General features: G+C 42.3%; 2 protein-coding genes across 2 annotated transcripts in view; one reads left to right on the top strand and one right to left on the bottom strand.

Moving 5' to 3' along the window:
• Window positions 1–3,975: 3,975 nt before the first annotated feature.
• znf488 (zinc finger protein 488) lies at window positions 3,976–7,816 on the bottom strand. The gene is made up of 4 exons (XM_014154324.3): window positions 7,688–7,816; window positions 6,301–6,523; window positions 5,678–5,909; window positions 3,976–5,347 (listed from the first exon to the last, which is right to left on the bottom strand). Exons 2-4 carry the CDS (start codon window positions 6,514–6,516, stop codon window positions 4,230–4,232), a joined length of 1,566 nt encoding a protein of 521 aa, XP_014009799.2. The 5' UTR covers window positions 6,517–6,523; window positions 7,688–7,816; the 3' UTR covers window positions 3,976–4,229.
• Window positions 7,817–9,873: 2,057 nt separating this feature from the next.
• The window catches only part of LOC106576849 (anthrax toxin receptor 1), a 75,298-nt gene continuing 58,681 nt past the window's right edge, over window positions 9,874–26,490 (top strand). The window contains exons 1-9 of the mRNA XM_014154325.3: window positions 9,874–10,440; window positions 13,901–13,972; window positions 14,132–14,203; window positions 14,384–14,465; window positions 14,567–14,597; window positions 14,739–14,812; window positions 15,853–15,921; window positions 16,167–16,247; window positions 16,476–16,536. Coding sequence (XP_014009800.1) covers window positions 10,244–10,440; window positions 13,901–13,972; window positions 14,132–14,203; window positions 14,384–14,465; window positions 14,567–14,597; window positions 14,739–14,812; window positions 15,853–15,921; window positions 16,167–16,247; window positions 16,476–16,536 — 739 coding nt within the window. The 5' untranslated portion in view covers window positions 9,874–10,243. The remainder of the gene's footprint in view (window positions 10,441–13,900; window positions 13,973–14,131; window positions 14,204–14,383; window positions 14,466–14,566; window positions 14,598–14,738; window positions 14,813–15,852; window positions 15,922–16,166; window positions 16,248–16,475; window positions 16,537–26,490) is intronic.

The raw sequence follows: 26,490 nt of genomic DNA, 5'->3' as shown, positions 1-26,490 counted from the left end.
TCTACAGATAGTTTTGTAACAAAAACTCTGGTCTTTGCACGTGCACTCTAGCCAACAGCTGGCATATAGCCAACAGGTAGTCTACATGATGAAATTATTAATGTTAAGAGCAAGAATATTTGTATTTGTCAAACGACAGTTAAGCATCGATCATTATCATGACACCAGAATCAGACCTTCGATATTTATTGGAAAGGAGATCACCGTGCACTTTCACCGCCCTGTGAAGTTGATCATAAAGTATTTAATCTGTAGCCTAATAAACTGCATGGTTTCCCTAGTCGTAGTGGGAGGACCACGCAACATATCATCGTGTGACTCCAAGTTACCTTCGATATGATGGTCATTCTATCAATATTTCCGCATAAATGCGTTCCTACCACAATTTCTCGCATAATTAAATTTACCGACACAAAAAGATGGGTGGGGCTAGGTCTACATAAGGGTGCTATTTAAAAAAAAAATCACAAAAGCTCTGACGAAGGCCGTGAGCCCGATACGTAAAGCTTATTAAATATCAGTGATACTATCAAGAGCAGTGTGCGGTTTCCTTTTCATTCACCGACACAAAAAGATCCCACCATGTCGAAGGAAGGACTTATCTGTCGGCATTTATAAACTTCCGCCTTCCATCACAGCTGTCTTGATTTTTTTTTTATACACGGTATGACCAGTCTCATAAAAACAGTAGATGGAAACGTGGTTATTGTCCCAATACTTTTGGAGCTCACTATAACAGACAGCTCAGCAAACTAAATGCTGAAAGTAGTATCCCAGTTAAACATGCATCCAAACAAAAATACTGAAAAGCAGTTTGGCTTAGAATACCGACACAACTGCGAATGTGAATGAATGAATGCAAACAGAACAAAACAGCGGTACCGAGTAGGCATAGTAAACAAAATATCAGATCGATAAAGGCATGACACAATCTATATTTAGGCTAGTAGCATTAACAATAAACAAACGCAATAAACAAATGGCGAATAGAGATCCAAATAATCAAAACATAGCCTACATTAGTGAGGTGCAGCCATGCACAGTTGTCTTGCCAAACAAATAGGCCTATAAGAGCTTCAAACATGGAAAACCATGCCGCTCATGAGTACAGCAACACGTTAAGATATGGCAGCTTACGATGAACACGTTTCCAATACATACAGTTCCATTTACAACCACGAGATACCAATAGGCTACAAAGAAAAACATAATAGAATGGATCTATTTCTATGATGAAACATACCGATATGTAGCTAGACCCAGGGGCGTAATTTGGGTTCTGACATTGGAATTATATTGAATTCTGCTCATATCATCTATACCACAATAAACATAAAAGTTCAAATGCCGACACCATTGAGTGCTTTTGAAAAAGAAGTGACTGGTTGAGGCGAAATCGCCACTGCGCTCTATCAGCACCATGGACAGCGCCCCACACACTAGAGCAAGGCTGTTGAATACCTAGCTTGCTAAGGAAGTCATTTTGCCATTCATGCTCTCGATTTTTGCTGAAATGACGCCACTGGCTATACCACCAAGATGTTGATCAAAACCAACAAGCTAGAATGTTTTTCTGAGTAATCGATCATTCCATTCTCCTCGAAAATATTATTGTAGGATCCCCTTCAAATGCCAGTTGGATTAGTTGACCTTTTCTCAGGTGTAGCATGTTTCTTCTGTGCTGACTGAACACATTTGTCAAAGTGGAAAATGAGTTTTCGCATGTAGCTGTGGAAGCCCCACTCACGAGCCCCATGATTTAATTTTTAATAACGTGTGACATGTACGTGGCATAGTGAGGTATGGTGCTAAACACCTTGGCAAGTTAATTGTCTTTTCGGAGAGTATATTCCATCATAGACAGAAAAAGTATACTGCCCCCTCCCCTCTTAACTCCATCGCGTCTAATGTCCGCCTCCGTGGTTGCTGGTTTGCAACAAGGAATTCAATAATGTCCACAATTGCCGACAAATATATAGGATTTCTTGCCAACTTCCCATCATTGACAAGTGTTGACACCGATGTTCCCATTGCACTTCGAACTTGCTTTTCTTTCACAGTGCAATGCATTTCAAATGTTATTTGCTTGATCGTGCCTAGCTAATCCTTTGGTTCTATCAATAGCATGCTTCCAGTTAAAATACCCAGCTTGGGTGAATGCCTTGTCTGCGTTAGCATTGGACGCAACACAGAACTTTCGAAATGGGATACAAAATGCCGCATCCACAGTAACCGAGCATCCCAGCCATTCTCTCCCTATGCATCAGTTTCTATTCAATTATTTTTTGGGGGGCCAGAAAACCTGCGGCTAGGGTAGGATTCAAATATTACAGGATGAGGTATATCACGTTATTCACGTCAACAGATGAGAAGCATTTTTTTCCCGCTTTTTAAGGAACAATGCTAACCAACCCCCCCCCCCCCCCCCCCCCCCCCCCAGTGGCTTTCCACACTCTGTCCACTGTGCTGACAGCGCAGCAGAGACACAGATTTTGCGCCAACCTATAACTCAAACATTTTAACTTTTTGCTATTTTCATACAGGGATATCAAAGCAAAACTGAGGGGGCACAAGTTTGGGGAACAAGTTTCAACTGGGGGGGGGGGGGTAATCACCCCTTTGTCCGCTCATGGAGCCGGTCCCGGCGTTATATATGAGCGCTCTTTGAGACAAGTACTGCTCCTATCATCATAGTGCAACAGCTCGAGTTATCTCACCACAACAGTGTTTTCGGGAAGCAGCGCCTGTGGATTTGACAGCGCAGTGCCACTTCGTCAAAACATCAGCTATGCGGATTTCGGGTAAAGTGGATCTGATTAAATCGGGCGATTTAGTGATTAAAACTGTTCTCGCTGTCACCTTGTAAATTATGTCTCATTAGCTTGATGGTTGATACATGAAGACATGAGTCAGACTATTGTGAATGAGATTAACAAAAAATAGTTGTTTTTTTATAACGCAATTAAGTTGATGTTTTGCAGCACTATAATGAATTGCCTAATAACACCTTGACCAGTATTGTTGGTTTGGGTACTAGCCCCACCTGGCCTCATAGATGATTCGTTACCCACCTTTAAACAAGGTAAAAGGAACAGCAGGTATCTTGCAATGAGATTGGGGCTACTGGACTCACTGGCCGCTGCTTTGGGGGAAAATTGGTGGCTAATGCCACCTGTTGGAATAGAAGCGATTTACGGCAATGACGTCTCAAACATATGACAGACAACTTGCTAAAATGGTTCTTCAAACAGATAAATGATTTGTTTCCATATTATCATCCACTGTGTTATTTGCAGTCATTTTCAACTGTATCTTTTTTATTCAGCAATACATTAAATGGGCCAAAATGAAATGGACCAAATAGTTCAGGTTGTATGTCTTGTGTCACGTATGGGTGAAGCCAGGGAATATAGTGGGTCAAGTAATACAATGTCCATGTTTTTCACACAAAATGTCTTTATGGAAGTTTAAAGAGAACACAGGTCACGTAGAATTTGGATTTGATGTTATTATTATTTTTTTTACATCAAAAACAGCTAAATGAATCTACACATCTCTCTCCGTACAAGCTCTGGTAATACTGTATGTCTAGTCAAACAATGAGTAATAGACATTGAAAACATGTTTATAACAATCAGAGGTCTATAGCAAGAGCTGCAAGCGACCTTCAGTCTCTCTCTTCAGTCCCACCCTGAGTTTCATAAGGCACGGCTCGGACATACCGAGAGCTTGGAACTTTAAGGTTCTATCTGCAAAAATATGATTTTGAGATAATTGTCTTTAAAGTTCTGAACCCTCATTGGTTTGAATGGTGTCAGTAATTTTGATTGTGTACTGTTTTTAACTTAACATTCATTGGGGTATTTAGAGTACTATATAGACCACTAAATTTGGACAAAAATGCAGATAGAACATTATAGTCCCAATTACACACAATATTCCTATCACCCACTGTGCAGAAAATAAAAATGAATTGGTTGTGCATTCAATTTCGTATTCTGTGGACATCTAGTGGACACTGTGTGTAATCCTGAATACGCCCTAATGCGTAATGATCGATAATCACAAGCGGATGATCCTACATTAAGATGTTAGTGACTTCAAATTGTCATTAAATGCTTAATTACTCTAAATTACTCTGTTCTACTCTTGTAATTACATACAGTATGTCCGATGTCGTTTTCTTTAAATATACGTTTTCTAATGGCTTTTCTTATGTCCAATGGGTTTTAATTGTGCGATGTCATGTGACGTGAAAGGTGGTGCCGTTCCCGGAAGAACTCGTGGCAGATAGGGCAGGTGAGTTTCTCCTCTCGCCTCCTCCTCACCTGGGACTCCGCCGCGAACTCCTTCTTGTGGTGCGAGCGCATGTGTAACACTAGGTCAGACGTCATGCGGAAGGAGAGGTTACACTTGGCGCACCAGTTTTGCACTGACACCCCAATGGAGGTAAACGTTGGTGGAAGAATTGTTAAAGACGACGTGGTTTGTAGTTGGTCTCCAATGCTCCTGGACCAGTGCTCTGGCGCGTACGGGAAAGCGTTTCCATTAACCGGTGCGGGTAGGGTCTGTGCGCGAGGTAAATCACCATTCAACATATTAGTAGCCAATAGATTGTTGTATCCCAGAACCGTCTTTGAGGTAAAAACGTCTCTCACTTCCTCTTGGCGGTTCAATGGAGCAGGTAATGTGTTGGATGGGTGCGCTGTAGAGCCGTTAGAAGTCGTTTTACAGGGTTTACAGAAAGCGCTTTTCTGCTCCTCCGCTCCACTGCGCAGAACGAATGAAAAGGCACTGCTGTTGCTGTTTGCGTTTAAATCAGCGCTCATCTCCCGCACTGTCTCAGAATCAGCCACCATTGGCTTTTCTTTCTCGTGCGTCAAACTCATTTTCGCTGCTCCAACCTCTGTAAACGCACTATTTTTACATTCCAGGTGGTCCTTTTTGAGCTGGTACTTCTCCGCCTTCAGTTTCAAGGCAGAGCCAGTTGGCTCTGGCGCAGTGAGGTGGTAGTCTCTGGTTACCTGTGTGATGTTGTTGTTGTTCGATATGTTGGTTTTCTCAAGTAGCACAGGTTTCCTCCATCGGGGATAACCCGTCTCCTCGTGTTTCCATTTCCGCGGGGAAATCTCAGCGTCTTCACTGGCGCCGTATCTTTTATGTTCCAGATCCCTGGCGATGTTGTGGAAGTCTGTGACGCGTCGTTGCCGCTTTATCTCCATGTGTTTGTGTTCGTAGGCCTCTCTGCTCAGCGCGTCATACTTCACCTGCGCGCACAGGAAGCGGCAGTGGGCCAAATAAGGATGCTCATTCTTGAAGACCTGGTTACATGTTGCGCATTTAAGCTCTGTGAAGAGACATACAATTTGTTCGTTAATATGTACATTACAAAACACATTGGGGAAAAATGTACTCAGATATAAACTAATCAAATAACAATAGTCCACATATATTCTCTCTGAAAAGTTTCAGTCGTTTCCTCTTCCTTCTGTCTTTTCCAATATGCATTACGCATTTACGCAGGCTACAACAAAACTCCGGGCTAAATGCTAAAACAACCAAACAACATCGGTAACATTAGTAAGCCTATATGTTGAAATGAGGATGATGAAGATTAGGATGGTGACGAAGAGCTGTATTTCTATAGCGCTTTCCCAAGTGTCTATTTCTCTCTCACCTTCATTTTGTCCTCTGGTTGAGATGTCAGTGAAGCCCAGTAGATGTGACAATTCCTGGTCATACCACACCAACAGTTCCTCTTCCTGACGTATGTCCCTGGTGGTCCGGAAATACAGCTGGCCTCCCTTCAGGAACGCTTCGGTGTTCTGTTCCTCCCTGCCACACGCCGCCTGCACCAGCCGCAGCCAAGACAGCACTAGAGCAGAGCTCCGCATAGCCTCGGGGTCCACCTGTTGAGAGAAATCATTATTAATATTAATTCATAGAGAAAACATTGTCAAAATTCTAATGAGGTTCATCTCTCCCCAGTCATAGTGAAAACACTGAATTGATTAGAATTTGTAAAGGTGTAAATGTGACCAAATGGCATGGTCAATCATTTCCCACGGGTAGCCTAATATGGAAGGCAATGAAAATGTATTAGGCTACACCAACACACATATTTCATTGTAGAACATGTTTTTTAATAAGATTTAGATTTAGCCTATAATTAGCCTATGTTTTTATGAATTTATGCACTCCCTTCTATATATAGAACAACGTCTATTGTGTTCATTGTCTCTGTGGTATCCTATCTTGCAAGTTAAATTGTGTTGGTAAATATTTCAAAAATGAACTTACCCTGAACACGTATGATTTGCTTCTCTTGTCGCAGGATTTGAGCGCTATGAAGGCGATGGTGTCATAGAAAGTATTCTGAAGGATGCACGGGCCGAACTGTGCCCCAGCAGGGATGTTGCGAGTGACGTGCACGCTGGTATAGAGGTCTGTCGCGTGGTGCTGGAGGAATTTACCCTCACTGGTCCAGAGGGAACGAGATAAAAAACTATGGTCCATGGTTAGCCTGTAGGAAAGACAAAATACGTTAATAACAATGCATTGTTAAAATGAATGTTATTTTATTGCCGTCTGATCCAAAGTGGGACATTTTAAAGGTGAGGAATAGAGAGTTTGAATATGATGCTTTTGTGAAATAATTGTGAAAATGTATTGCATTCTTATATTAAAACGTGGGCCTGATCAATTTGGCTTAAACATGCACAATCCCAAATAAGTAGCCCTATATAACTATCATTTATGCGATTCGAAAATAGTAGACTAGATCTATGAATAGAGGTTTTGATTAGTTTTTCTAGTTCTGAATAAATAGGCCTATTCATTTTATCGAAATATTCGTTGTTTTCCATCAGAAATCCATTTTTTAACAGCAAATAGTGCCGACTCCAGACACAATTAGACCTATAGGAAAATAATTTGTTTTGGTTAATCATACAGTATCTTTATTATGCAACGATATGAATCACGTTACATTTTATTACATATGCATACTTTAAAATGTTTAAAACCACAGATTTAAGAGTTCTTATCCCCATGGCACTACTGTCATTTATAAGTTGTTTTTTCAACATTATTTGACTTTTTGTATTTTATATTTTTCAACCATATTTTTGAGTGGCAAAATCTGATTTATTATATCATTCAGCTAAATTTCCTCCGACAATGTGTAGCAGGCATGTAAAGGGTTTGACTTCTAGCATCCTTTGTCTCAGTTTTTCAGCCGGTTTGTCCAATTGTCTTCCCATCTGCGCTGCAACTGCCTCGTTGGTCTACATGCGTCTCTGCTTCGAGTCAGTTTGGTCATATTAATATATTCATTATAGCCACACTGAGATTTGTTGTAAACAATGTCCATTCACAGTTTTTGGTCTATTCACTTGGGCTGGACATTGTGTCTATTTTAGTGTAGGCTATAGGCTTTTGATTAATAAGGAATATTTCCTCTGGATATATCAAATACAATGCATATTAAATAAAACATTTTTTTATCACGATTTAGGTATATTTCCAATAAATGTAATAGCCTAACAATGTCTGATGAGAAGGTTTTCATTCACAAACACCAGTTGTAGCGTAAAGCTTTGCTAGAGATAACACTTTCCCTTTTCCAAAAAAACAACTACTCCAATAGAACCCAAAACTGTCTGTTGCATGCGCATAGCCCACTCACCGGCTGGTCTTGGAGGTAGCGTGTGATTCGGTATGTCCGCGAGGAGGCTGGTTATCAGCAGGTACACTGGCCGCTATAACGATTCTCCTTCCTTCGGTTGCTGTTACCGTCTGAGAACGAGAGTGATCACGACACTGTCTGCCTCGTTACTGCCTTTCTGCTCCGCTCACACACACACTTAATGGCCGTGTTCGAGAGGATCAAAACCGTAATGGATCATGGGTAAATTGTGACTGACTGACTGATCTACAAATATTAATGAGTGGTTATTTATGATGCAAGGTCTTTGTTGATCGGCAGTCGCCTGCACTGTCGGCTGCAATGTCGGAACAAGACCATTATCTCCATCAGTGACAGGAGTAGTGAGGCGTGCTGACACACACACGCACACACACACACACACACACACACACACACACACACACACACACACACACACACACACACACACACACACACACACACAAAGCTCTGCCTTACATCAGTCCCTCCAGGGGAACTCTGATTGGTTCTTTTCTGGTTTTACAGGCCGGATAATTTAGCAACAGAGGAACTCTGAACTGGTAAAGAGTGTGTGTGTGTGAGAGAGAGAGAGGTACCCATTTTTGCTCAAGGTTGCACAATTCATCGTCAGTATTGTTTAGTAGAGTCGAATTGTTAGTTGCAAAGAGATAACGTTATGCTTCATTTTTACCCAAACGAATTGTTATTAAGTTTTGTTATCCATCTCTGGGAAAACCCATACAAGTCATGCCTGTGTTGACAAATCGAGCATGGAACTAAAAGAAAAAGCTATAATTCACTCAAACGATTACTATACATATCTAATGTTTTTGGTTAGGAGCATGGAAATGAGAAGGCCTAATCCTATGTAGCTATATTAACTCACCATAAATGTAGCCTACGTCGAAATGTATGTTCAATTGCATAAGAATGCTATTCAAATCCACACAACACTGACACAATATTTCGAAGTGGTCCTATTTAAAATTCCTTTACACCCAGCTGTATGCAGAAGTATTTCCTATGTGTCAGTGACATTTAGTGAAAAGTATAAGCATTTCATTTTCAATCTTCAAATATCAAATAAATGTTGACATTATCCATAAATAGTAGGCCACCAGCCGAAGCTGAAACATTTCCAATAGTCCCATGGTAGTTATACTGTATTTGACAAATTTCTCAGCCTGGAAGAGATTACTCATATATTTACCCCAAATAAACCCGTGATGCAGAATAATCCACTAAATTCTCATTAGATTAAAAAAAAAACGTTTCCAGTTTAATTTGATGAATAATGTATTTGCCCAGTGGCTAGGCCGGACCCCCTGGATCAGATGGCATTTAGTAAGCTAATGCTCAATTTTACATTTAGCCCCTGAAAATTAACCAGTAGCCTATCGTTATTATCACCTCAGTGAGAGGCCAATTTGTCATTCTCTCTGCACTGTAACTTCAACAGAGCTAATGCATTTCCTGAAACTCAAATACATTTACTACCAATCATTATTTAGTTCATGTCATACATTCGTTGAAATATGATGCGTGGGGACATTTATAAAGGGTTTGAAATATGTATTTCTTTACTTTTTGCATCCACAGCTTTATAATCCAGTCAATTCAGCATCCTTGTTTAATCAGACATTTTGGCTGAATCGTATTGAGTAGACTTGTGAAGAACAGCGTTTCACTGGAAAGATGATCTCTCTAACTAAACAATAAGATGTCAGGACACCTCTCCTCCGATACTCGATTCACCCTTACACTAATTGGTAGTTGGCATAAATTAAATCTGTGCCCGGGGGTGTGTGCCTCGCAACCGCCGCTAACTGGTAAACCCTCATCTGATGCACTCGAAATCCAGAAGTGGGGTGGAGTAAGAATTACAAAACATTTTTTTTTGTGTGTGTGTGTGTTTTTTTTTTTTTTTTTACATGTAATTTAATTTTTAAATAACTTTATTTGATTGCAACTTTTAACAAGCATAACAATACATATTTTGCTGTTTCAATCTTAAACATTTTTTTCGCCATCCATTACCAAGGCGCCATGATCTCAAAGCACAGCCTATACAGCAACTAAAACGTCTGGATCTCAAGTTGAACTTTTTATGCACGGCAATTTATGTTAATTAAAGTCCACATGTCTCATCATCCGTCATGTTTTTCTAGGGTTGTGAGAAAGAGGCACTTTCTTGTACATAGTGAAATGTGAATAGTTTCATATATCTTTGTTGCCTATTTAACTTCCCAACCTGTTATTGGGCTATCGGGATATTCATTATGATGATTTTTTATCCCGGAAAGGGGAAGTATTCTGGCTGATCGGTGCCTGTCTAAGAAATCTTGGGCTGAGTCCTGTCCTCCACAACACCACCAGGAGCTGCTTGAGGCGAGAAAGCCGGAGTGAAGAGGGACTTGGACTGACTGCTGTTTATCGCATCACCGTGGACAACCGATCTATGACCACCATATCGATACTTGCGTACTGTTACATTGGCCTGGAGTGAATCATTATCATCAAGACTATAATGTGAGAGACATTTCGGACTCGGTGATGTTTTGGGGTGTTAGTCTACACAACTGTCCGGGAAAGATGGCGAGAGCTGCCATTAGCGTTTCTATAGCCGTGTTTTTTTTGGGATTAGCGATTTTTACTGTCAAACTTCCCTCAGTAAAAGGAGAGATGGAAGAAGAACAGCAGGAGGAGAGGTCCTGTCAAGGTGCCTTCGATCTATACTTTGTCCTCGACAAGTAAGTGTCCGTTTTTATTTATGACTTGTTACTTTCTCCTCACTGCACATCGAGATGCAACCCGCCCAGTTATTTGTCAAGCTGACTGCTGCGAGAAGCAGCGCGCCGGTCTCCCAATTCTTTCTCTCATATCTTCAAAACCGCCCTGACAAACAAGCTATGCCACCAGTAACTTTTCTGTCATTATAATTTTATTCAAATTATTTTGATGGAAAATATTTCCTCAACAGTAAACAAAAAAACAGTAGTGTATGCTGTATTTTATGTCTTTACTTTTGTATTGTTTCAGATTCAATTTATTGCGTAGGAGTGTCTGTCATTAACTTAATGTGGTCATTCGTTTGTGTAGCCTATTTTGATGTAAACACCTCGTTCATTATGATAAATGCATAGTCCTCCCCTCCAGCCCACTGAAAGCTTGTGGGGCAAACAGTTATTCTCCCCCAGGGGATAGGCAGGGCAGGCAGGATGATGGGATTGAATTACAGACTGACGACGCCAGTAGACACTGCTGCAGCTGCCAGGCAGACCATAGGAAGCTATCCCCCTAGACACTGATCTGAGGTCAGTGTGGTGTTTTTCCCCCCAATGGTTAAGGATAGGATTGGGGCGGGTAGAACCTTCTCATAGGCACAGAACAGCAGAGTGAATGATTAACTGACAGACAGACAGTGAAAACCTTGAAGAGTTATGGTATTTTTAAAGAATATATCACCCCTTGAGGTGTACAGCAGCTGTATTCCGACTGCACAAAGACCTACTGTTAGAGGCTATGTTAAAAGTCTTCAGTACAGTATCCTCTCTCTCATCCTGCTATTGTTTATTGGCTGCTGTTGGGCTTTTGGACGCAGACACTGTGCTGTAACAAGGTAGAATTAGGTGGTGTTTTACATAGCTTACTGATGTCTAATAAAGCATTAATAATGGTTTACAAATGTGCAGCATATCAATCAAAGACATGCGTTTATAAATGATCTACTAATGGCGTATAAATGAAAATGATTACGAAGTGTTACAGACTAACGTTATGTCCTGTGACTATAGGGCCCAGAGTTTCTCCTGGTCAGGTCATTTTCTGTAGAAACTGCCTGGCCCTACCTACAAAGGCCGCTACTCTTTCAGAGTAGGCCAATCCCCGCTACTGGAATGCCATGGACGATAGTCATCATAACAACAGTAGGCTACTCTGTCTGTGTGATCGCTCCTGTCCCAGAGCAGAGGCTCGGGCCGTCTAACATCATAACATTTCTGGTACAGATCAGAGAGGTGAGGAGAGGTTATAGAGGAGGACGCAGAATAGACAGGCGTGTCTAAACATGCCGAGAACTCTGAAAACAGCAGTCACCATAAGGCGCGAGGCTAAACTGGCAATGTGTTGTACATTAGCAATTTCCTCTGACTGAAACAGAGAGAAGTATTTTTATCGGTAGTGTATAGACATCCAGAACATTTAACAGGTGTACATTTTACATTTACGTCAGACTTACATGATCAATTAAGGTTATGTACCTTGCTCAATGGCAAATCGACAGATTTTTCACCTAGTCAGCTCGGGTATTCAAACCAGTGACCTTTCGTTTACTGGCCCAACGCTCTTAACTGCTAGGTTACCTGCTACCCCAGGGTGTACAACACTGGTATTCATCACAAAGAATACGTGTGAAAACAGACAGTTGTCTGTGTAAGACGTGTGTTAGCTCCCCGACAGTCTTGTGACATACAATTGACCCAAGTTCAAACCCCAGTAAGTCACGTCCTCAGCATCACATCAGGCTAGCTGCAGTTCCTCACACTGGTTTCAGTGTTTGATCAACATTTTTATATCTTTCCCCTGTTGTGCCTTTTTACCTTTTCTATTGTTGTGCCACTGTGAACATCTGTTAGCCAGCCTTCACACGTTACCCTTTAATCCTGAAAGTTTAAAACACGCCTGAGGTGGCTGGGCTGCCACGCATGGCCATGCCTCACTCACACACATGCACGTCTGCCAGCACGTACACATGCACACACGCAAGCATGCACGCACACACACACACACACACACACACACACACACACACACACACACACACACACACACACACACACACACACACACACACACACACACACACACACACACACACACACACACACACACACACACACACACCACCAAGCCTCTGGTAGAGTGTCTCCACATTGTTGTCTGTCTGTCTGGGGTTTTTAAATGCCAAGCAGTGACCTCAGAATAATCCTCAAGTATTAAAGTGTTTTAACTGTCTGTGATGTGTAGAAAGGCCTTGATTTGGCCCTGTTTAGGATCCTTTATGTTTCTGGCCCAGCGCCTAAATATACTGTGATGTGTGTGTTACAATGTCACTTTCCAGTTATATACACAGCATAGCAGAGGAACAGACTTAAAAGGAGTCCCAGACAGTCGGCATATTTGACATATTTGACACACACACACACACACACACACACACACACACACACACACACACACACACACACACACACACACACACACACACACACACACACACACACACACACATACAGAGCCCATAAAGGAGACACACACACGAATAATTTACATGAAATGACTCCCATCATTGACTGAGACTGTATATCTTTATGTAATGTCTGATGTAGACATGCTTATGAAAGCGCTAGTACTGCTCTTAGAGGTTGTGATTCGTGTGGTTGGTTAAATACATACAGACACACTGAACACAGCTGGAGACATAACGAGATGGAGTTTCAACATTAAGTTTATACCAATATGCCAAGAGGCAGCAATGTGTTAACGCACACACACACACACACACACACACACACACACCACACACACAGACAGACAACGACAGACAGACAGACAGACAGACAGACAGACACACTCAAAGTCTCTCTATTTATAACTTTTTCCCCCATTTATCCTTTCCCCCCACACACATACCCCTTCCCTCTGCAGAGGTGAGCCCAGTGTCCCTCCATTGTTCATACAGCAGCCTTTTCACTCCCCGGACCCACAACCTGTTATTAGGTTTGCCCTGCTCACTAGGACCATCTGTTCCCCCTCACACAGACAGCCATTGTGGGGGAGGAGACGGGGAGACAGGGGGAGGAGAGAGGGAGGACACCCCACTTTCCCTGCTGGAACATCTAGCCCCCAGCCTCCTGGCATTATTAGCATTTAGCATCAGCATTATTACCAGCAATTAGCCCTCATTAGCATTATTAGCGTTAGCCCCCTGGGAAATGAGCTCATCCGACTGGCTGCTGTTGAATCCTGGTTGTTAGCGCTCTGCATTCCAAAGTTGTGTAGCTTACATACGCTACACTTACAAGCTAACTTTTGTTTCAATTATACCATATGCTTTACACCCGTACATGGTGGTGCAGTGGTTTAAACGTTGCGCACAGAAATGTCGCAAATGGACATTGTTATAGTGTTAGTTTTGTTTTGTTCCTTCAGATCTGGCAGTGTGAAACACCACTGGATAGAGATCTACTCCTTCGTTGAGCAGCTGGCGGAGAAGTTCATCAGGTAAGATCTTTCATGCTGTGCTATACCTTGCCTCTTTAGTTTCATCTAGCCTATTTAGCTGCATCTCTGTAGTCTCCAATGGCTCCCTTTCCTTGTGTCCTCTTTTGCACTGACGTAAAGAAGCCTCTGACAGTACTGTTTAATCCCGTCTTTCTACAGCCCCATGTTACGGATGTCCTTCATCGTCTTCTCCACTCGAGGAACCACCATCATGAAACTGACAGAGAACAGGTACTGAGTTACACACTGTCGTATCTTCACAATTTCATCTGTCAATATTTTACCTTTCAAATCCCTTCAGGGGATCTCTCTCTCTCACTGTATTTTACCGCTGTGTGTCCCTTAGTATTCTTAGTCTTCCCCCACTGTATTTGATCAGCTGTCATTCCTCTCCTCTCCTCCCCTTCACAGGGAGTCCATTAACAGAGGTCTAACAGCTCTGAGGAGGGAGGCACCAGGAGGAGACACCTTCATGAACCTTGGCCTGGAGAAGGTAATACTATCGCCCTCTGACATATCACCTCTCACTAACTAACTCATAGTATCCATACTGTTTTAATGCTTTACATCGATACTCTATCTTTCCGTTTGTAGGCAAATGAACAGATACACTATGAGAACCATGGTAAGTGTCTGTGTGCTGTGCTGAGTACATGTGTTTTGTATGGGTATGCATTATACAGATATCGCTATACATGGGTCTGTTAGTATGTATTTGTATGCACAGGCTGGTATTGAGGAAATATGATGTTATTTGCTTTTAAAGGGACAGCCAGTGTGATCATTGCACTGACTGATGGAGAACTGAATGAGTGGCAGTTTGCTACTGCACAACGAGAGGTGAGTACACACACCAGAGACAGCACTCGCAATTCAAGTCGAAATTTGATGTAGTTTTTTTTTGCAGGTCCCCAGGATGTCGGGAGACATCTTAAAAATCGTCCATTAGGGGCAAATAAAAAAAAAAATCTAAATAAATACCCATAACTGGGTTTGAACACACAGTATATGGAGTGGGGGCCCACTGCCTAGACCACTGCACCATCCGTCCACAATGAGTTAGCAAGGCGAGTCTTAGTTAATAGCTAAAATTAACCGTACAGTTGTTTTTCTGTTTTAACCTTATCTCAAAACTTAATCCTTAACCGTAACCAATCTGAATTAATGCCTGAAGTTAATTAACCCTATACCAAACCTTAATCCTTAACTTAATTAATCCGAATTAATGCCTGAATTGCTAACCAATCGAAATGAATGCCTGAGGTTAACCCTTGAGTTATTTCTGTATCCCAAACCGTAACCCTTAACTTAACCTAGTCAGAATGAATGCCTTAACTTGTTTCTTTCTGCCTAATATGCCTAAAACCCCTGGAGCTCATGCAGGAGCTATATCCATTAAATACAGTGGTCCCGTGTGGCTCAGTTGGTAGAGCATGGTGTTTGCAATGCCAGGGTTGTGGGTTCAATTCCCATGGGGGACCAGTACAAAAAAAATAAAAAGAACTCAAAAAATGTATGAAATGTATGCATTCACTACTGTAAATCGCTCTGGATAAGAGCGTCTGCTAAATCATTAAAATAAATATAACGGTAAGAACAATTACTGTCAAATAGGCTTGGGTTTTGCTAAGGCGTTGTGGACGGTGGTGGCTGGCTGTGCATAATCCATGAGCTCCAGCTCTGAGGGTTGCGTTTCTTTTTTTAACTTAAAAATGTGATATTTCATCCCAAACACGTCGAAATATGACGTTTGGAGCAACATACACACACAGTTTGACACTTAATAACGAGAGGGGAGTAGACAGGCCAGTAGCGTCCTACTATAAAATCAAAGTTGGCGTTAACAGATTGTCAAAACTGTGTGTGTTTTCTCCATGCAGGCGCAGAGAGCACGGTCGCTTGGAGCCATAGTTTACTGTGTGGGAGTCAAAGAGTTTAATGAGACGCAGGTAACTGACACACATAAAATCACACTCAATCGTCCATTCTGTGATTATCTGCAATGCAACAAGTTTATCTCCTCTGTGTGGTTGTTTGTGTGTGTGTGTGTGTGTGTGTGTGTGTGTGTGTGTGTGTGTGTGTGTGTGTGTGTGTGTGTGTGTGTGTGTGTGTGTGTGTGTGGTGTGTGTGTGTGTGTGTGTGTGTGTGTGTGTGTGTGTGTGTGTGTGTGTGTGTGTGTGTGTGTGTCCTGTAGCTGGCTACCATAGCAGATACCCTGGAGCATGTGTTCCCTGTCTGGGGGGGTTTCCAAGCCCTCAGGGGGATCATCAACTCGGTACGTATGGTGTTTATGCCAGAATCAAAGGATAGTTTTTGGTACTTCAAGGAATTCAACACCATACTGACATTAATGGTTCGGTGGTCCATAGGAAAAAAGTATATCTATCAGGCTATAGTTATCTAAGAACTATTTTACCATGTATTTTCTCCGTGGATGGAGTCCTACATATACAGTACGTCTAGCCCATAACGACCCACTGTCTTCTGTGTTTTCATCTCTCAGATCATTAAGAAGTCCTGCATTGAGATTCTAGCTGCTGAACCGTCCAGTGTGTGTGCAGGAGGTAGGAGCTGGTAGTACCAAAGTTGGGTTACACTTCTTATGAATACCCTCTTCATAATGCATTATAGATGCATTTAAAATGCCTCATGAGCTATGCACAATGGATTTTTTACTGTCAAACTGGGCTGAAAATATTAGTTCTGCTACCACTCTGAGTCTCTTAGGAAAAACTTTAAAGAACCAGATTAAGCCAACTCGTGGATTCAAATAAATACAGTGACCTCAGAAAGTATTCATACCCCTTGACTTATTCCACGTTTTGTTGTGTTGCAGCCTTAATTCAGAATTGATTCAATTGATAATGTTTTTGATAACACATTTATTAAAAATAAAAAATGCAGAAATATGTTAGTTAGATTTCACACCTGTGAGTCAATACATGTTAGAATCACCTCTGGCAGCGATTACAGCTGTGCGTCTTCGTGGGTAAGTGTCTAAGAGCTTTTCATACCCAGATTGTACAATATTTGCACATTATTCTTTTTTAAATTCTTCAAGCTCTGTCAGGTTGGTTGTTGATCATTGCTAGACAACCATTTTCAAGTCTTGCCATCGATTTTCAAGCCGATTTAATTCAAAACTAGGCCACTAAGGAATAATCACTGTCAGCTTGGTAAGGAACTCCCGGATATATTTGGCCTTGTGTTTTAAGTTATTGTCCTGCAGAAAGGTGAATTTGTCTCCCAATGTCTGTTGTAAAGCAGACTAAACCAGGTTTTCCTCTAGGATTTTGCCTGTGCTGAGCTCTATTACGTTTATTTTTATCCTTAAAAAAACTCCCAGTCCTTGCCGATGACAAGCATACCCATAACATGATGCAGCCACCACCATGCTTGAAAATATGAAGAGTGGTACTCAGTGATGTGTTGTGTTGGATTTGCCCCAAACATAACGCTTTGTATTCAGGACATAAAGTTAATTTCTTTGGCACATTTTTTGCAGTTTTAATTGAGTGCCTTATTGCAAACAGGATTCTGTACAGGCTACCTTCATTTCACTCTGTCATTTAGGTTAGTATGGTGGAGTAACTACAATGTTGTTGATCCATCCTCAGTTTTCTCCTATAACAGCCATTAAACTCTGTAACTGTTTTAAAGTCACCATTGGCCTCATGGGGAAATCCCTGAGCGGTTGTCACGGTTGTCGTCGGTTAAAGAGGACCAAAACGCAGCAGGTATGTGAATGCTCATCTCGAACGTTTTAATAAGTACCAAATGAACACCAAAATAACAAACAGGAATACGATCGACAAAAACAGTCTGGCAAAGCATAAGGCTAAACGCAGAACAATCTACCACACCTAACAAACACAAACACACCCTAATATATGGGACTCTCAATCAAAGGCAAATAGACAACACCTGCCTTCAACTGAGAGTCCCAACCCCAATTAACCAAAACATAGAAACAGACACACTAGACTAAACATAGAATACATGAAAACCAAACAGTGCCCAAAAACCCCGGAATACTTCAATCAAATGCCCCTTCAACAAACACACCACCCCGAACCACATAAAACGAATACCCTCTGCCACGTCCTGACCAAACTACAATACCAATTAACCTTATACTGGCCAGGACGTGACAGCGGTTAACTTCCTCTCCGGGAACTGAGTTAGGAAGGACGCTTGAATCTTTGTAGTGACCGGGTGATACACCACCCAAAGTGTAATGAATAACTTCACCATGCTCAAAGGGATATTCATTGTCTGCTTTTTTTAACCCATCTACCAATAGGTGCCCTTATTTGCAAGGCATTGGAAAACCTCCCTTTGTGGTTGAATCTGTGTTTGAAATTCACTGCTCAACTGAGGGACCTTGCAGATAATTGTATGTGTGGGGTACAGAGATGTGGTAGTCATTCAAAAATCATGTTAAGCACTATTATTGCACACAGAGTGAGTCCATGCAACTTATTATGTGACTTTATAAGCACATTTTTAGTCGTACCATTAAAAAGGGGTTGAATACTTTTTGACACAAGACATTTCAGCATTTCATTTTTTATTCATTTGTACAAAGTTCTAAAATCATTATTCCACCCTGACTGTATGGGGTATTGTGACACAAAATCTCAATCTAGTCAATTTTAAATTCAAGCTGTAACACAACAACATGTGGAAAAAGTCAAGGGGTGGGAATACTTTCTGATGGAACTGTAGTTATTTTGATCAAACATATGGAATCCTCCATTTCCGATTATGGTATTTGTCAAAGACAGACACCTGACAGTGAATGTGTTCTGGTCCAGCTGAGTGGTCATCAGAGTACATTATCATAATGCAGTGTGTGAGGTGAGCGCATGCAGTGGCGGTTCTAGACCATTGCTACTGGAGGGGCCAAGCTGGGGCCAGTTGTACTGTTAGAGGGGCCAGTTACATTAGACGTTATTGTTGTCATATCGTTTTCTTCACTGCATTGCAGGCATTAGCAGGCAAAAGACCATGTTCCGCATTGCCACTGTCTAATAACGGATCAAAAAAAATGAACGATAGCAAAAATGTGTTATGTAAAAATTATTTCATACTCCACATTTAGGTGGGCCACAAGGGGGTCCAAAATTGTTGTCACAGGGGCACTGCCCCCCCCCCCCCCCCCCCCAGAACCGCTAGTGAGCGCATGGCCGACCAACCATGATGACCAAGGAAATGACAGAGAGCGTATTGTCCTGGGAAATTAGTGTGTGTGTGTCTAGGACGGTCAGAGGAAATAAGTGTGTGTGTGTGTGTGTGTGTGTGTGTGTGTGTGTGTGTGTGTGTGTGTGTGTGTGTGTGTGTGTGTGTGTGTGTGTGTGTGCGCATGAGGAAATTAGCTGTGCTTCTTTAAGCCTGGCTGCCTCTCTGGCCTAGTTTGCCACGTCTGATACCTTAAGTAGCCACTCTGAAAGAAAATGTGTCTGTGTGTGTGTGTGTGTGTGTGTGAGTGAGTGAGTGAGTGAGTGAGTGAGTGAGTGAGTGAGTGAGTGAGTGAGTGAGTGAGTGAGTGAGTGAGTGAGTGAGTGAGTGAGTGAGTGAGTGAGTGAGTGAGTGAGTGAGTGAGTGAGTGAGTGAGAGCGAGAGAGAGAGTGGTCTGGTGTGTGTAGCCAGCAGGATGGATGAGGGCTGACATGACCTTATTAGGATTCACTTACCAGAGTGCTTCTACTGTTCTGTCTCTACAGCAACCAGCAGAAGGGATTAGTGTTCACCAGACATGATCAATGTTCATTATGGAATATGAGAGAATGGGGGCAGGGGGGGAGAGAGAAAAGTAGAGATACAAAAAAGAGAAGAGAGAGATGGCCAAGTGCAAGAGGAAAACAGGGAAAGAGCGAGGCAGGGAGGGAGAGAGAGGGAGTGTGAGAGGAAGAGAGAGATGGAAGATACAGAGACTGGGAGTGGGAGAGAGTGAGAGAAAGAGAGAAAGACAGAGAGACTCTTCATAAAGACTGGTCTGTATAATAATATGCTAATCAGGATCAGGAACGGCACGTCCTTGCCTGGTCAGCCTGTCACTAGACATGTCCCCAAATGTCCCAAACAGCCTAATTTACTATTTGAATAATGAGAACAGTAATGGTCAGTGAACTGAGACAGAATAAGTCGATATAGAGGTTAAGTTGTCAATCAAGAGCAGCAAATGTAAATGTGATGTCTTTAATACATAGATTACGTTAGATGAAACTCTGGACTAAATCTTTTTACACTTTGCAATAATCCAGGACTGTTTCAAGCACTGTCCATTAATCTGAGATGACACAGCTATCTAAGGCACTGCATTTCAATGATAGAGGCGTCACTACAGACCCTGGTTCGATTCCAGGCTGTATCACAACCGGCCGTGATTGGGAGTCCCATAGGGTGGCGCACAATTGGCCCAGCGTCGTCCAGGTTAGGGTTTGGCCAGGGTAAGCCGTCATTGTAAATAAGAATGTGTTCTTAACTGACTTGCCTAGTTAAATAAAGATGAAATAAATAAAACATTTATAAAAAAAAAATACTATATAAAAGTGTAACTGTTTTAATGCATTTTCAATGAAGATATACTCTGAAAATACGTTTTCATATTACGGTGTGACAGAGTCATTCTTAACGAAGGTGGTGATAAACGTGGGAACATACTGAGGCAATATGAAAGTATTTTTCCAGGACAGAAAATGCTCTAGTCCGGATGCTGTTATGAATGATAAGATGAGGGTAGAGAAGGACTGGGGCTATGAGATGAGATAACAAAATTGCACAGGAAATGTGAGTTAGTGCTACAGTCGCTTCAGGATTTAGATAAGGTTTTACTGTCCATATGGAGCTCTCCTCCTGCCATGAGCCCACCGCACAATGATGGCAACAAACACACATACATACTAACACACAAACACACATAGACGTTCTTCCAGTCCACACACAAGCACAACCAGACGCTCTTTTAACCAGCATACACACACACGTCCCTCACACTGATATAAAGTGACCAGGCCGCACTGCCTGCAAACAGGCCATCAGATTGGACAGTGAACGCCAGCCACGCTATCTAACCTGACAGCACTGATCACACACACACACACACACAACACACACACACACACACACACACACACACACACACACACACACACACACACACACACACACACACACACACACACACACACACACACAGGCCAGTGAGAGGTGGTCCTGCTATCTAACCTGACAGCACTGATCACACACACACACACACACACACACACACACACACACACACACACACACACACACACACACACACACACACACACACACACACACACACACACAGGCCAGTGAGAGGTGGTCCTGCTATCTAACCTGACAGCACTGATCACACACACACACACACACACACACACACACACACACACACACACACACACACACACACACACACACACACACACACAGGCCAGTGAGAGGTGGTCCTGCTATCTAACCTGACAGCAGAGATTGCTGCTTTCATTAACATCTGACCTCTCACCCCGCCCCCCCCCCCTTCCCTCCCCCTTCTCTCCGCATTTCCCTGTACCCCCAACCCCTCGTCCCCATTACTGTCCCGTCGCACTAACGTGATTGAAGTGGCCACAATCGGACATGCCAAATCCCCCTACAAACACAGACACGCACATGCAAACACACACACACAGCCCTGGCCTATCAACACACACAGTTTTGGCCACGCAAGGCGACAAGAGCACTAGTGACAAGTCGCAAGCCCCTGACGCTCTTGTAAGATGGCGTCATACTGAATGGCCACCGCTTTGCGAGCTCTGACCCAACTTTGCTATTTTGTGAGTCTTTTGGCGTTTAGTTTTACTTTATTTTCACGAAATGTATCCGCTATCGTTTCTTATAACTGACAAGAACTTTTGAACATCAGATCGGCAGTTATTTACCTAAATTCCGGCTTCGACTCATCTGCTCTGGGCTTTTTCTGTAATTCCGACCCAATTTTTGGGCTATCCAAGAGGAAACGCCGGCGTTATAGAGGCAAGAGAGGGGGAGTACTTGCTAGATTAAGACGACGGGAAAACTAGCCACCGCTTCCCTCCATTCTATTTGCCAATGTACAGTCACCTGATAATAAGATGGATGACCTCCGATCGCGGATTTGCTACCAACGGGACTCTCGTAACTGCAATATTCTCTGCTTTTCTGAAACATGGCTTTCGGACAAGATACCTGACTGTCAAATGCCTTTTCAGCTGTTACTGTGACATTCCACCTCAGGAAAAGAAAAATAACAAGATAGCACTTAACAAACTGTATGAGGCTATAAACAATCAGGAAAACTTGCACCCGGAGGCTGCTTTCCTTGTTGCCGGCTATTTTAATTCCGCATCATTAAGTCACGTGATCCCCAACTTCCATCAACATGTCTCCTTTGCCACTAGGGCCGGAAAATTCCTAGACCTCTATAACTCTACCCACAAGCAAGAATACAAGGCTCTCCCTCGTCCCCCCCAGTCAGCAAATCAGATCATGACTCCGTACTCCTGCTTCCTGTTTACTAGCAGAACATCAAACGGGAACCTGTGACTCGCTCCGTTGAGAAATGGTAATCAGAACCAGAGATTATGCTGCAGAACTGCTTTGCTAGCGCTGATCGGAATAAGTTCAGAGACTCCACCGATAGCATCGACGAGCTAGCCACCTCCGCCACCGGCTTCATTAGAAATGAATCGGAGACGTTGTCCCCACAGTGAAGGTTTGCTGTTTCCCCAATCAAAAGCCCTGGATTAACACCAAGGTTGGCGCTAAACCAAAGGACAGGGCTACCGCACACAGGGCTATCACAGACAACCCTAAGGCTACAGCTGAGGACAACAAGTACAAGAAGTCCCGCTACAACCTCCGCAGAGTCATAATATATATATATTTTTTAAAGCTACCAGGCATATTCACGGTCATTTTCAACCTCTTTGAAAAGCTATGGAAAGCTGGTTAAGGCACACATCAACTCCATCATCCCAGACCCCCTAGACCCACTCCAATTTGCATACCGCCCCAACAGATCCATAGGCAACGCCATCTCAATTGCACTCCACACTGCCCTTACCCACCTAGATAAGAGCAATACCTACAGTTGAAGTCGGAAGTTAACATACACCTTAGCCAAATACATTTTAACTCAGTTTTTCATCATTCCTGACATTTAATCCTAGTAAAAGTTAGGATCACCACTTTATTTTAAGAATGTGAAATGTCAGAATAATAGTAGAGAGAATTATTTATTTCAGCTTTTATTTCTTACATCCAAAAATAGACACAAAAAGATTCTGGGGATGAGCAGGCGAATCCTCAATATTTACCCATTGTTCCTCTTTATTGCATTTAACTATATATCGCAAGTAATAGCCCTGGGTGGCGAAATTGATACAATCCAAGTCTGGATGGTTAAAGCCACCATAAGACTTAATAAGAAGATGTCAATGTTTCCTTTTTATTCAGAGTTTTAATTGCCTATATAATGTCTGTTATGAGCGAGTATACTTTTTAAAGAGTGTCTTCGGTGGGGTAGGTGGTATTACCGAGAATAAGAATAAAACATTTGGGAGCCATGTCCTTCTGAAGAGGTTTATTCTATCTGTTCAATTTATGGGACGATTGATCCATTTAATTAGATCTGCTTTCATCTGATTGAATAATGGGATAAAGTTATCTTTACATATGTGTTGTTTGTTGTCACTTATTAAGCATCCTAAATCTTTGATATCTTTTGTGGTCCATTTAAAGGATTGCTGTAAATCATCTTTTTCCTATTGCCATTATTTTGTTTCTTTTCCGCATACGTTTTATATCCTGAAATGTTTAAGTATTCTGAAAATATTTTTAGCAAGGAGGGCATTGCGTTTTCAATATTGGTCAGGTATATCAGGAGATCATCTCCAAATAAGTTTATTTTAAATGAATGTTTATTAATCCTGATACCTGTTACGTTTGGGTCATGTCTAATTATTTCTGGAAGCAGTTCAATTGCTAGTGTAGACAGAAGGGGGAGAGAAAACATTGCTCTCTTGTGCCCTTTTCTAAAGCAATTTCATCCGATAATGTATTATTTGTGCATATATTTTTTTGCTTTAGGACATTTACAGGGCATTTGGAAAGTATTCAGACACCTTGACTTTTTCCACATTTTGTTACATTCCAGCCTTATTCTAAAATTGATTAAATCAAATCTTTTCCTCATAAATCTAAACCCAAAACCCCATAAGGACAGAGTGAAAACAGGTGTTTAGAATTTTTTGCAAATGTATTCAAATAACATATAAAATTACTTTATTTGCATAAGTATTCAGATCCTTTGCGATGAGACTCTAAATAAAGCTCAGGTGCATCCTGTTACCATTGATTATCCTTGAGATGTTCTTACAACTTGATTGGAGTCCACCTGTGGTAAATTCAATTGATTGGACATGTTTTGGAAAGGCACACAACTGTCTATGTAAGGTCACACAGTTGACAGTGCATGTCTGAGAAAAAACCCAGCCATGAGGTCGAAGGAATTGTTCGTAGAGCTCCGAGACAAGATTGTGTCGAGGCACAGATCTGGGGAAGGGTACCAAAACATTTCTGCAGCATTGAAGGTCCCCAGGAACACAGTGGCCTCCATCATTCATAAATGGAATAAGTTTGGAACCACTAAGACTCTTCCTAGAGCTGGCCGCCCGGCCAAACTGAGCAATCGGGGGAGGTGGTCACTCTGACAGAGCTCCAGAGTTCCTCTGTGGAGATGGGAGAACCTTACAGAAGGAGCACTCCACCAATCCACATCGCTGGAGCACTCCACCAATCATGCCTTTATGGTAGATTGGCCAGACGGAAGCCTCTCCTCAGTAAAAGACAAATGACAGCCAACTTAAAGTTTGCCAAAAGGCACCTAAAGACTCTCAGACCATGAGAAACAAGATTCTCTGGTCTGATGAAACCAAGATTGAATTCTTTGCCCTGAATGCCAAGCGTCATGTCTGGAGGAAACCTGGCACCATCCCTACGGTGAAGCATGGTGGTGGCAGCATCATGTTGTGAGGATGTTTTTCAGTGGCAGGGACTGGGAGACTAGTCAGGATTGAGGGAAAGATGAACAGAGAAAAGTACAGAGAGATCCTTGATGAAAACCTGCTCCATAGCTCTCAGGATGTCAGACTGGGGCGAAGGCAGTGATGCTCCCCATCCAACCTTCCAGAGCTTGAGAGGATCTGCAGAGAAGAATGGGAGAAACATAATTTTACAGCGGGTTTGCAAGTCACACATTTTTTTAATAAAATGACATTGTAATATAATGAAGTCCTTCCTTTTCTCTCTCCCAAACCAAATCCATCCCTCTCCACCACCCCTCCCAGTTCTGCCCCTTCTACACCACCCAAGCCAACCATATCCCAACCTCCAATCTTTACTCACACTTGCCCACCCAAGCCAACCTTGTCCCACCCTCCCATTCTTTACCACCCTTACCCATCCAGGCCAAGTTTATCCCAACCTCCCGTCTTTTTCCCCCTCCCTTCTTCTCAGACCCATTATACCCCTCCATACAACTACTTACTTATCCATTCTCCTTCATTCACATACAACATTTACCCTATGCTTCCGCACACCCATTCTCTCCAACCCCCTACACTTGTTCATATTCCCCCTCCTTCACTCTACCATTCATAAGCACAGATTCATACACACATCTACTCACACCCTCTCGCCCACACATTACACACACATTCATAGAACAGTTATTGACAATTACTGACATACATGCTATATTTCCTATTGTCTATTGTCTTTTCTGTGTCTGTGTATCTTATTGCCATTGGCTAATTCTATTGTTACTTCCTAGAGAAGAACAGGTACTTGGGAACAATAGATTCAAGGTTGTGTTGGGGGGAGGAGGAAATAATATAGTCTCAACATAAGATAAGCTGGTCTTAGGCATCACTGTATGTAGCGTAGTGTGCTTATCACTTTTTTCCGCTTCTTCCTCTCTTTAGGGCTTTGGGCTCTCTTTCACCTGGAAAGGTTTCCTGTAGCCTGTTCAGGGCTTCATCGGCACTCCATCCTCTGTGTTTCCTTCCATACCCACTGCACTGCCAGGAATCAGAGTTGAGACTTGATTCCTTTTTCCTCCAATGACTGCCTGATCGGAATAAATTGCGTGTGTTTTTTCCTCAGCTTAGCAGACAGGGCTCTTTTTCCCCTTATGCCTTCAGAATGTTGACTTTGGTCTAATAGTTCCACAGCTTAAAGATTGACATACAAGGGTATTTATCGCTGCAGATCCTCTGGTGATACATCTACGCCAAGCTCCTCTGAAATCAGCTTGATCACGTAGCTGGAAAGGTCTCCTTTTTCCTTGTCTTCCGGTAGGGACAATATTCTCATGTTGTTTGGACTCATTCTGTTTTCTTGCTGGTGCAGTTCATCTTCTAAAGTTTGCACATTTGCTTCCAGAAGGCCAATTTTTTTGTCCTGTTCAT

This window comes from Salmo salar, chromosome 18 (genome assembly GCF_965601325.2).
Source record: "Salmo salar chromosome 18, fSalSal1, whole genome shotgun sequence".
NCBI classification, from domain to species: Eukaryota; Metazoa; Chordata; class Actinopteri; order Salmoniformes; family Salmonidae; genus Salmo; species Salmo salar.
Note: the sequence above shows the minus strand (reverse complement) of the source record. Positions and strands in the feature narration are given on the sequence as shown.

Bases quoted from the DNA above. Each gene is read 5' to 3' on its own strand.
- znf488 (XM_014154324.3), bottom strand. From the start codon at position 6,516: ATGGACCATAGTTTTTTATCTCGTTCCCTCTGGACCAGTGAGGGTAAA. The intron at 5,910-6,300 runs GTAAGTTCATTT...TTCTCTCAACAG, and splicing joins GCAAATCATACGTGTTCAGG to GTGGACCCCGAGGCTATGCG. The intron at 5,348-5,677 runs GTGAGAGAGAAA...GTCTCTTCACAG, and splicing joins AACCAGAGGACAAAATGAAG to AGCTTAAATGCGCAACATGT.